This window comes from Pungitius pungitius, chromosome 2 (assembly GCF_949316345.1).
Source record: "Pungitius pungitius chromosome 2, fPunPun2.1, whole genome shotgun sequence".
NCBI classification, from domain to species: domain Eukaryota; kingdom Metazoa; phylum Chordata; class Actinopteri; order Perciformes; family Gasterosteidae; genus Pungitius; species Pungitius pungitius.
Window position 1 is genome coordinate 5,270,860 of NC_084901.1, and position 12,537 is coordinate 5,283,396.

Consider the following 12,537-nt stretch of genomic DNA (forward strand, 5'->3'; position numbering starts at 1 on the left):
TCCTCGTATCGACCAGCAGAGGCGCTGGTGGTGCCCCTCGCTGTCTCATTGTTTTGCGGCTCAGCGTCGCTCTGCACCGCCGGGCGGAGACAGTGACGGGTCGGAGGAAAATGGCGGACGGTGTGGATCACATCGATATCTATGCCGACGTAGAGGAGGAATTCAACCAGGTATTAAACACTTACTGACCGCACTTCGACGACGGTTGTTTTTGTTCTCTATGTCTATTTCTGTTTTCCCTCGTTGTCCGTATATTTCGGAGGGCGGTGTGTTCCGTTGAGGGGAAAAAAAATCGACTTTCCCTCGCACGCAGGCCCTTGTTTTCACCATGATGCCAGCCTGCATCCTTGCTCAATTTTTTTCCGGCTCGAAATGTTGCAATTGCCGCTCGGTCGACGTTTATGGCGGCGTTATGCGAAGTAGTTGTGGGCATGCACGGTGCAAATTAAAACATTTGTTTTGGTGGAAGTAAAAAAAAAAATGTTTATTGTTCGGCACTCGGGGTTTCGGGCCTTTCGCATCGCTGCCTGTGGCGGGCTATCGAGCACAACAAACCTAGTTACGGTAGCTCGTTGGTGTTCGCTGCTTTCCTCTAATAAACGATGGTTAGCTAACGTTTATTTTCTAGTCGTTTGTGTTTTAAGTTCAAGCAAACTCTTGATTAAAACCAACTCTAGTATGGTTGGCTATGGAACTTGCATTGTATGACGTAGAAACGTGTTTTAACCCATGCTAACCGTACATTATGGATTGTTAGCTTTTTGACTGTTAGCTTAATGCGACTTTAGCGGAACGTTATGAGTCTGCTGAGTTTGTTTTTCTTCCTCCACACACGCCCCTTTTACAAATATCTAAATCTGGGATGCAGACAATTTGTAGTTTTCCCCCCAGAGTTAACGTAATCTACTTTATCGTCTTTCCTTTAAATCTAAGGTAGCACGTCTTGTGGATGTAATGTATCAACACAAGCTAAACTAAGTATTTTGTTATAACGTTTATCATTTAATTTGTTTGTGTAAACCGCAACCCCCCCCCCCCCCCCCCATCAAGTTATCGTGAGATTTACACTCTTATCTTATATATTGTGCTGCAATTATATCTTTGCATTGTTGAACTTCTGAAACCTAGTGGCCTAGTGAATAAAGTTGGAAAAAAAATAACCACTATTTCTCCATCTGGGGTCAATTTGTCCGTAAGACAAATCCTCATCAGGATTTCTTGTACCACATATTACTTCTGCAATCAAGCAACGTTTAAAATATCTACTCACAAATCTCCGGGAAAATGCACCTAACTTTTGAAATGTTATTGAATGTCTCAGGAAGCAGACAGTCAAACCAATGGTTCTGAAAAAGTATTTTACAGCTCCAAGGTGATTTTTCTTTTGCCAATTCTATAGTAGTTGTTCAAGTGTGACCTGATTTGACTGAAGTGTTTCCGTCATGCTTAACAGGAATCGGACTACGCAGTCCATGAACAGATCGACCTTTACGATGATGTAATATCCCCATCAGCCAACAATGGGGACGCTCCAGAAGATCGCGACTACCTGGACACGCTGCCTACTGCAGGGGGCTCAGATGGAGGGAAGAGTTCCCAACCCAACGTTGTCTACACCTACACAGGCAAAAGGATTGCCTTGTACATAGGGAACCTCACATGGGTCGGTATCTTGAGGCACTCCAGCTTTAGAGCATGATTTAATCTCAAGCACAAATAAAATATGCTGGAGATGAAGACATTTAGGACAGTCCTGTAAACTATGCTATTCCAAATAATGGCCCCTCACATTCATCTGCAAGTCGTGCATCTTTAAATAACGAATATTAAATTAAGCAAGTCAGTAAAAATGTACTTCTGATGATGCATTATTTTCGTCGTTCCAAGATGGCGCCAACGATGGCTGCCACGGTGCTTTGGTGCTTTTATTATATCCCGGCACTATGTTGTCCGTTGTCATACTGTCTGCTGTCATGCACCAACCGACAATTCCTTGTATGTCTGACATATTATGGCAATAAATGTTTCCTGATTCCTGATTTTGTTATGCAGTGGACGACAGACGAGGACTTGACCGAAGCCATCCGGTCGGTGGGCATCTCCGATGTGCTGGAGATCAAATTCTTTGAAAACAGAGCCAATGGCCAGTCGAAAGGGTGAGGGTTTAATCAGTTCTTTTTGGTTGTTGACATGATTAAATGATTACATTTAAATTAAATCCTCACCTGTTGTAGTTAAAGATTATTCGCTCCGCAAAAACAACAATGTTCAATTTATTCTTTTGCGTGAATCTGAATTTGTATGTTCTCTGCATTCGTCTTACAGGTTTGCGCTGGTGTGTGTGGGCTCAGAGGCGTCATCCAGGAAATTAATGGAGCTGCTGTCAAAGAGGGAGCTCCATGGTCAGAATCCCATTGTCACGGCGTGCAACAAACAGTCTCTCAGCCAGTTTGAGATGCAGTCACGCAAAAGTAAGTGGGGATGAATACACATTTTGGATTTGCATATATCAAAACCATTCAATTAATCTAGTTAATTGAACTTGCATGCTTGTTACCTGGCTGATTTGAAGAGGTCGTGTCAAATATATTAACACTGAGAATGCAATTGCACTCCATCAATGCTGGACATACAAGGAAATTGTCAGTCCTCTTGTTCAACACTGATGCATTTGTTCCATACTATCTGGAAAGCTGAGCCACTATTTACCCCATCTTTCCCAGGTACCCAGTCAGGCCAGATGTCTGGTGAAGGTAAAGCTGGTCCCCCTGGGGCTGGCCTTCGGGGGGGATTTCCCATGGGTCGAGGCAGAGGAAGGTTTCCTGGACCACCTGGCCCTGGTGGAGACCGCTTCCCTGGTCCCGTTGGGCCTGGAGGACCGCCACCTCACTTCCCTGGTTAGTTTGGTAACATGTATTTGTGCCAATATGGTAGGGACAAATCTGCTCTAAATTTTATTAAATCTATAAATATTTATGGAAGGCATCAGATGACAGGGTTATTTATTCTAAATTATGAATAGTTTATGCTAGAGCCGGTCTTATTTTAAACTATTTTTTTTTTAATGAATACAAACTGTTTTGGGGGCTTTACTTAATTTGACATTTTATTTAAAAGTTCTTGGTGTAGAAGGTGTGTATATAAATAGATTAGTCTTGTCTACCAAAAACGGTGAGTTCATGGTAGAAAAGATTGTTTGCGTTGTGATCGTGCCTCTATTCGAACCAGCTGAATTTTGTTGAAATGGATGCAATTAATTTCCAATTCATGGATCGATGTATTGGTGCTCACTCAAATTGTGTGGTGTGTATGGATCGGTTCATTGGAACTCACTGCTGGAGGTGGTCTTACTCTGTTAAGAAAATATTGTCATTATATAGCATATAATAGTTGAATTATATAAACATCAACTTAACATTAGAATAATTCTTCATTGTAAACACGGACCAAAAAAAGGCAGGCTTTTGCTACTACTCCTGGGCGGCATGCAACCAAAGCTAGTCTATTGTCGTATGTGTTTCTTAGGAGCAATCTTTGAACCATTAAATATCCCCTGGCAGGAATTTTTCTTTGCACGTTTCCCTCCCCATCTGGTTTGTTCATTCGTTGTCTCTCTTCACGTACGTTTAAACAAATATTCCTTCCCCGGCTGCAATTTTCTGCTCACTGGCATCTTCCAACCCCATTGATTGAGAAGCAGTTTGCTCACAGCTTTACTCGGCAAGCTACCAGTCTTAAATTCCTTTTGAATTTCGGTTTAGCCGTGTTACACACGTAGTACGACAGAGCTGCAAGCTCTTTTTCTCGCTCCTATTTTTTGTGCCTTTTTCTCTCCATCCCACCTTTTTTTTCTCCTCCATCTCTTCTTTCGCTTAGTGGCTGGCGCCCCGCTTGCTGGGCTGTGACAGGCCTTCCGTTAGTAGGACGAAGTTTATGAAGGGAATAGTTGTGATTGGTTTGTTTTCTTCCCCATTAGGCCCGGGCATGAGACCAGATCTGATTAGACACCAAGATGGCCCTCTGATGGATATGAATTTCAATCCCTTCCCGCCGGGGGGCAGGAACGGGAGCTGGCGTGGCAGAGGTGAAACACCTCAATTAATCTGATTGAATTTATCAATCACCTTTTTTATCTTAACCCACAGCGGTTTATTGGTGGGAGTTCTACCATTAAAAAAAACGCTGCATTTTGCGCTTTCTTAATCCCTCAACTTACAATTTCCCCAAAATAGTAATAGCTTTACATAAAACTAAAACATTTTAGATATATACACATAACCTTTTTTTGTGCTTGCATTATATCTAGTCAGAATACGTTCAGACTTCTGTAGCTCTTATTGCTGCTTGGTGCCCTTATCGCTGTGTCAGGCTCAACGTCAAGAAAGGCTTCCCTCTATATATGTAGCTGCATGAGAAACCAAAATGCATCTGACAAAGCCGTGCAGGTCTTAGTTCTCTTCAAATTGCATCTCACGAGGGACCCTTGCATTGGGATAATACTTCTGCGAACTGCAGTATCTCAAGTATGTATGAACTTGTCATGCTGAAGTCTTGACAACTTGTAAGAATGGTCCCTCTTTAAAAAGAACATTTAATGCCGGGCCTCGGGTTTAAGAAAAGAAAAACCTGTTAGAAACAATTTGCCACCAGTGTATCTCCTCATCTGTTCTGTTGCCTTGTGGTTTAATTTGCAGCATCCTTTTTTCTATCATGTACCCTTTTTTATTGTCTCCTGTAGCTGTGCCTTGCTCTGTATCCGTCTGTGTTATTGTCTCTAACTAAATGGCCTGTAGTGGCTAGTATTTTACAATATTTCCTTCAAAAAGCCAGTTCAAAGAAAAGCTTTGAAAAGGCTGTTGTGTTTTTGTTTTTTTACCACTTCTTTTCCCGTGGTACTCAAACATCACAGGAGAGAGAGAACTCGACCTGCTATGACATAAACAAAACCAGAAGTATTCACTACATCTTTTGTCTCATGGATTTATTTTTTGTGTCCGTTGTGCTCTGTTCTTTCAGGTGGGATGCAGGGTCCCCCACGTCCACCTCCTGGTCCACCTGGTCCCCCTGGTCCACCAGGACCTCCACTTCCTGGACAGGGGCTCCCGCCTCCACTCTCTGGGCCTCCAAATCGCGGCGATAGGCCCCCTCCCCCTGTTCTTTTCCCCGGTCAGTTTGTTCAGCCTCCAATGGGACCTCTGCCCCCAGGTCCCCCTCCACCAGGTTACGGCCCTCCTCCTGGTCCCCCTCCCCCTCAGCAGGGCCCGCCACCCCCGGGACCCTTCCCTCTACGTCCCCCAGGCCCCATTGGGCCCCCCATGGCTTTGGCCCCACCCCCACACATGCCAGGTCCCCCGCCTGGTGGACCACCTCCAGCACCCCATGTCAACCCTAACTTCTTCCCACCGCCTGGCAACAACAACATGCCCCCGAATGACAACCGAGGCCCCCCCGGGCCAAACGACCCATACGGACGCCCACCACCATATGAAAGAGGGGACTATGGTCCGGGAGGCCGGTAAGAATGTGTTTTTTTCCCCACGTTGCTGATTTACAGTTTGATGGGGGGCGGTTTTTGTTGTTGTTGAAGCTCCTTTAAATTGTAGAAATAACATTGTCTTATGTAACTTTGCCCCGTGTGTGTATTTATAGTGAGATGGAGGCGTCGCGGACACCTCTGAGCGAGGCAGAGTTTGAGGAGATCATGAACAGGAACAGAGCCATCTCCTCCAGCGCTATATCGAGAGCAGTGTCAGATGCCAGCGCAGGTAACGCACAGCACAACACAGCCGCGCGCACATTTAATCTCAACAAGACAAACACGAGCGTATATGAGAAACCATGTCTTCTCTCCTTAGCTGACTATGGCAGTGCTATAGAGACCTTGGTGACGGCGATCAGTCTGATTAAGCAGTCCAAAGTGTCTGCAGACGACCGCTGTAAGGTTTTAATCAGCTCCCTGCAGGACTGTCTCCACGGCATTGAGTCAAAAAGCTATGGTTCCGCCTCCAGGTAAGATTTTAAGTTTGTGCATAACCCATTAAATGTGATATTGTTTTTGTTTTTTTTAAGCTAAAAAGACACAGAAACACTTGATTACTTAAAGTAACAAAAGTTTGGACATTCTCAATAATTCAATTAATTTAGACTGGTACTGTTTAAAAACAATGTATTGTATCTAGAAAGAGGCTTAAAATTGTGTGAAATATGGTGAGTTAGCCAGGTCTGAAGTGTGGATTATTTCTTGCCTATATGTGCTGTGACTGTATGTAAACATTTTTTTCCAACTGGGAAATGGCCCTGGAACATTTGGTATTTGAAACTTTGAACCCCTTGTACACAGTCCAATGATGCTTGTCCATGCCAGGAGAGAACGTTCCAGGGAACGGGACCACAGTCGCTCCCGAGAAAAGAGCCGACGCCACAAGTCCCGCAGCCGGGACAGGCATGAGGACTATTACCGAGAACGCAGCCGGGAGCGAGACCGCCACCGCGAGCGGGATAGGGACCGAGACCGGGAGAGAGAGCGGGAGAGGGAGTACCGACACCGCTAGACCAGAAGGGAGGTGGGTACCACATTTCTGCTGTTCTCTTACTTCTGTCCTAAGCTCTCTTTGTCTTCCTCATCACTACACTTTTTAGACCCGGATCGAGGCACAAGAGTCGTTTGCTTTGAGTGCTCACCTCTTCTTCTGGATTTAAGGATTTAGTTTAGTTCAGGTTTTTCTATGCCAAATTGTCCAGAATGAACTATAGCAATTTATTAAATACATTCAGTCTTGGGCCATGAAAGGCTTTTGAGCGTTTAGAAAACGTATGTAATCATCATTTATAGTTAAAGTTATTTTGAATTTATATAACGAGGGAAGCAAGTGAAACTGTTCTTAAAAACTCAGTCCTTTGGCGTCAGGTAGGTATGCGGTAAGTCTGCTCTTCAAATGTCATATCAATCCACGGTTGTCGTATATCTGTTCTTTCAGACACTGTAATTTGCTGGATTCACCATGGTATACAGCTCAAGGGGTTTGTAAGAGTCGTATCAAGCTGTGGCTCGCCCCAAATCAGAAAATACACTGATGTTGTTTTTGGTCTACACGCCTCTGAGGCTGGCAAAATGCAAAACTTAACCCACTTTTTATAATCTACTAAATACATTTTAGAATGAAAGGATGAATTATGACCCAGATGTCATGGCCAGAAATCCCTGCTGCTTGTACGTGTTTTGCTGGGACAGGAGACGTTTGCACACTCCCCTTAGATAAACCTCTTACTAGTCTAAACATTGGTTTGGCTCATAAAAAGTGAAAATGAAACTCCCAAATGTTGTCTTTTGCCAGCAACTAAGGTCGGTGAAGCCAAAACAATGTTTGGGCTTGAATATGAAAATTCAATACTTTGTTGTCATTTCCATATATGCAAGTTTAATTGAAGCGTATGATGGCTTGGATTGTCAGTGTGCTTGTCATAAGTATTTCCCATTATTTTATTACTGAGATGGCATTTTGTGTGGTCTGTTCAAATTGGATTGTATTTTTAGAAGAACCAAAAATAGAATGTTGAACCTCTCGATTGTTCCATTCAGTCATGTTGTATACATATACACAATTTCCCTTAAATCTCAAATATATTTATATAATTCTGTTGGGAAAAGATGAACATTTATCAAACAGTGTTGATAACTGCTGAATTCTGCACGCAGAACATTTTGACAACCTTATTGTGCCTTTTTATGGATGTCAGTAAAGTTTCCTGACATTTTACATTGGTCAAATTGAATGTTTTTAGCCTAATATTACTCACTTTTTGACCATTGTGTAACCTATTTCTTGGAAGCAATGGGTTTGCATTCAAATTTGTATTTTTTTTATTTCAAAATGGGTTCAACTTTAGAATCAATGCACAGATTATTTCAGGGTACAGTTAATCTGTAGTAAATCTATTCGATTTGTAAACTTTTCTTATATTTAATCTAAGGAACAATTTTGATTCACACAGCAAATGTATGAGTCTGATTGGTATTTGACCCTGATACCTAGCTTACATTTGTTTTGTATGTGACTTGTATGTACTGGAGGCTGCAGTATTGATTTTAAATGATAGGTTGGCACCAGAGTATTTCGGGCTCATAGTGTAATGTTTTTCTGCTAATCTATTGGAACGCCAGCTTTTGCTCAAACAAATATTTCTACCATGTTGCCAAAGTCTGTTGCTCTCAAATGATTTGAGGTACATATTGTAATTGGCTAATTGTCTGGCTTGGTGCGAGGTGGCCATGCGTCACTTGCGTGTTAAACATGAAACCGTGTGTAAAGTTTTGGAACTGCAGGTGAAATATTTTGTGTCGTTCCCATGTTTTTCACTGCCAAAGCACTTAAGATGTTTGTGGGGTTGCATATGAACAAGTTCTTGTAGCGCCCGAGTTTAGTAGCTTTAACGGATCCTTTCACATAAAGCTTTCAGACATTAACTACATTTAACCCGTGAGACCATGTTGTCTAACTGTGACGTCCTAACCCATATGTCATAGATGCATTATTTCATATGTCTAAATCCAAAATAATAATATGGGGGGGCTGCCGCTTGTGGATCTGCTGCATTTTGAAAACTTGTGAAATCCAGATCAAAAGAACATAGCATGTTACAGCTAATTGTATACAAACCTTTTACTAAGGTGAGACTGTGTCCACTGGGAACCTCTTTACAAAGGATTACTCTTGTAACGAGTGAATATTTGTCCATGTTCCATCCACGTAAATCAATGTACGTTTTCACTAGCAACCGCTAAATGTAAAAACCTTTTTTCTAATATTTTCATTCGAGCACGCCATTCCAATAGCTGCATTGCAACAGCACATTTCATTCAGTTGCCTCTTTTAGGTTTTTTTTATTCGTTTTTTTATTTTAGGTGAGTTCCCCAGTGGGCACAGGGCCTTATTGGTAATTTGCAAAACGCATTCGTTCAACTAAATGTGAGTATGTGCACTCCGTCTGATATCTTCCAGCGTGGTCTTTAAGGGAGAGATAATGAAGCACGTTGCTTTTGATCCTGGTAGTGGTATGGCTATTTGTTGTATCCACAGATGTGCTTTAAAGCCCTTTGTATTGTTCATGTTGACGTGGGGGATTGTACACTGTTTGCAAACGGGCTGAAATGACCTTTTTTATGCAATCTCTTCAGTCTGTGTGTAGGTGCATGCTTTGCGGTCCTTTTCAAACAGGCATACTATTAGCTCACGTTGAGCCAGGGTCAAACCGTTTTATGTACATATCATCATTCTTGCCCTTTTAAAAAATACTGGGAGGATGTATAATGTATAACTGAATACAGTTTGCAATTTAATTTGACAGTTTATTGAAATTTGTTTAGTTCCTCTTTATCCAGAAAATCAGCTACAGAAATGTAACTTCTCCACACAGCATTCACAAAAGATGTATATTTTCTGGTATACAACAAGCCAGTTATTCTTAATAAGTGGACACGTAGAAATGTAGCCTTTGAAATAGGAATATTTAAATTGAAGTATAATAGATTTAACAGATTAGCTTGTTCATGGACTGGTTGACTCTGGTTTGGCTCTGTCCTGTTTCATTTCTATGCTGTGATAATGGAGACGCTAATACATATTTCAATATGTTGTATGACCTCAAAGATTCTAGGCATTCAAGGCATATTTTTCTAATATGGCGAACAATTTAGAATTGCAATTGATCTGTAATTTAACTTTTAGTCAACTCCCATCCCACTTGTCCTGGATGTTAAAGTCCCTTATGAATGATAGTGTGACAAGGATGTGTTGTATACAATATTGTTATTGTCAGTTCAACTGTTTTTGTCTGTAGCCCTGCACGATGTAAAACCTTTGCTACAGCAAAAAAGCGTATCCCGTTTCAATATGCATTTGAATCTCTGAGTCATGTGAAATCCTCTGTTTTCATTCGACACGCCTGTAATTGAGGCCTTTGTGGTGCAGATACCAGTTGTAATTTAACCTGTCAATCAAAACCTTGCCTCACCGAGGCTGAATTCAATTTTTTTTAAATCATCACAATACCTAACTTGAAGTGACATTCACATAATGGATAAATGTATTGTTTCTGTTAAGAGGTGCTTTAAAACTGGGTAAAACATGCAATGGGGCAGTGGACCAGTTGACGGACTAATTTCGATAAAGAGGCTGCTTCTCCAGTTTACTCTACCTTGCATGCTGGACTTTTTACATTATTTATACAACATATTGCAGCTTAATTGCTTGCATAATGTTTACCAGGTTCTAAAAACATATATTCAATTACATTGACAGAAGTTCCTCCTGTTGAATGTAATTTGTTTATTACAATTCTGACTAAATCCGATGTCTGCATTCCTTGTAGTTTTATGTTTTTTATATATATCTTTGTTGTCCTTTGTCTTAGCTTCTATATTAATGGATTCCTGGAAAGGTGGTTGTGTCACAACCAATCATGCACTGCTTCTATGTAACATGTCTCAGTGTTTAGGGCTGTACCTGAAGCTGACCAGTACTAGTTGGTTATAAGGAAAATGTATTTCTAAGTTAGCTGAATGATAAACATAGAATCCATTTTGCTACGGGTGTAGGAAGTGGCACATTATCCAAATAAACAACCTGTAAACATCTGGTGGATAATGTTCTTTTCTTTTAGTCTTATATATAGAAAACCACTAAATTTCCAAGCAATTTCTCAATTTTTGTAGACCAAAGAATCTGCTACCCTGTGCATGGCTGACCCCTTAAAGCTTGCTAGCTGCACGCTTTATGACTGAAGGGTCAGTTCTGTTCAACATATTACATTTTTCAAGAACACCTCAAATGTCTAAGATTTTTACCATACATTTTACAATCTTCGGACAAAAAATGGTAAATTCACTGATTTATATATACTAATATAAAAATATATATTTTTGTATGAATATTGATTATTGGAAGGCAAAATTGCAAGTTATGCAAGTTTTTTATTAGAAGTTCTTAAAAGATTCCCATCTGTCTTTAAAAATGTGCATTTTGGCATAAATTGAACAGCATATTGTATTTCTCTGGTGGGTGTGTGTGTGTGCGTGCGTGCGCGCATTCGGATACATTTGGCTCCTTTTGATATTTCCTGTTCAAGTTTGCATGACCATGTTTGTGACTGTGCCAGGGTTGGGTGCAATACTAAAGTCAACTGAGCATAGAGAGGAACTGTCTACCACTAAGAGGCCTCATTTACTACGACATGTACGTTTGCCCCCTCTCCCTGCTGTCACTCAAAGTGATGTTGAATTGAGCCCAGCCCCGGTGTGCACAATGTATGTGTAGAGGTTTAATGATGGGGGGGGGGGGAGGGAAGGGAAGAGAGAGAGTGTTGACTGTTGGGCTGCCTCGAAACCAAACTCCACCCTTCGTTTTGACACCTTTTCAGCTAACGAGGATCAAGGGTGGACAGAAGAAAATGGAGGAAGACTTTCAGAGCACCACCACCTCCCACCCTGCATGACCGGACAGGATTACCACCACCACCTCTGCCTCCAGCTCTCCTCTCGGTCTCCACCTGTCCTTCTTTCTGTCTGTTTATCTTGTCTGCGTGAATAAGAGCAGTGGATGGATGATACTCACCTTTGTGTAAGGCTATCTTATCCCAACATGTGTACTCATGGTAACTAAAGATGAAAAAAGAAACTTTCCAAGCAGTTCTTTTTATTTTTATGATGTTTTATTTGACATGAAGATGACTACTTGTGATTTTTTTTTTTTTTTTTTTTTTTTTTTTTTTGCAAAGAAACAATAAAATGGCCTACATAATTCCAAATTAGAAGACACAACATGACAGCCTACTTGGTATTTTCTTGTTTTATTTTCCTTTGCTCGCTGTACTGTGTACATTCAGTTTAGAGTTTTTATAGGGTACATATTTGATGTGTTCTCCCCGCCCCTCATTCTCATTTATTCCTTTCGTTAGAATGTTTGTAAATGTGTCTCTGCTTTTGATTAAAAACTAGATGGTGTTGTAATAAAAAATGTTTACTGAGGTACTCGATGCATTTGGTGAATTCCTCTGTTTGGCTCATTTACATTAAATGTGTGTTTTAGATCGTTTTTCATATTGAATTTGTATGCGCTAAGATTTTCTTTTTTTACCAGTATTATCAGTTTTATGGTTTAAAGGTATTTTTGTTTTATTTTATTCAAATGGATAAAACGTTAACAAGGTAAGACAATTTCAATGAATGTACTTTTTTGCAATGTGCATCAATTGAAGGTGATGTCAAACCGTAACCAAGTTGAAGGGCAACATGTACCAGCAGCTTTACACACAATCCAAAAGAATACTGTGTACAAAGGGCTTTTTGTTGTGTGTAACACACTGAATGGCTATCGCCAATAATCCTTCCAATCCAAAATAACTTATCTTTGTTCTGTGAATGTGAAATTTACTCCTTTTAATATTCAGTAGTCCGTGTTAACTCAAGCTGCAGTTGTAGTTCAATCTTAATGGAATTGGTCGTTCTTTATATTTACATCAATCTCATTTTGTGATTTGATC

At 40.9% G+C, this 12,537-nt stretch overlaps 1 protein-coding gene across 4 annotated transcripts; it reads left to right on the top strand.

Annotated features, from left to right (window-relative positions):
• Positions 1-31: 31 nt before the first annotated feature.
• Positions 32-11,762, top strand: cpsf6 (cleavage and polyadenylation specific factor 6). 4 transcript variants are annotated; one of them, XM_037459957.2, is made up of 11 exons: positions 32-170; positions 1,454-1,663; positions 2,053-2,156; positions 2,326-2,471; positions 2,724-2,897; positions 3,977-4,084; positions 5,017-5,515; positions 5,650-5,765; positions 5,856-6,009; positions 6,341-6,563; positions 11,416-11,762. In XM_037459957.2, exons 1-10 carry the CDS (start codon positions 111-113, stop codon positions 6,549-6,551), a joined length of 1,782 nt encoding a protein of 593 aa, XP_037315854.1. In that variant the 5' UTR covers positions 32-110; the 3' UTR covers positions 6,552-6,563; positions 11,416-11,762. The 4 variants fall into 4 exon arrangements, with proteins under 4 accessions (XP_037315854.1, XP_037315855.1, XP_037315856.1 ...); XM_037459958.2 differs by having other exon boundaries at positions 6,365-6,563; XM_037459959.2 differs by lacking the exon at positions 3,977-4,084.
• The last annotated feature ends 775 nt before the right edge of the window (positions 11,763-12,537 follow it).

Excerpts from the sequence above, each read along its gene's own strand:
- cpsf6 (XM_037459957.2), top strand. The coding sequence starts at position 111 with ATGGCGGACGGTGTGGATCACATCGATATCTATGCCGACGTAGAGGAG. Across the intron at positions 4,085-5,016 it reads CGGGAGCTGGCGTGGCAGAG|GTGGGATGCAGGGTCCCCCA; the intron begins GTGAAACACCTC and ends CTGTTCTTTCAG. Across the intron at positions 6,010-6,340 it reads AGCTATGGTTCCGCCTCCAG|TCCAATGATGCTTGTCCATG; the intron begins GTAAGATTTTAA and ends CCTTGTACACAG.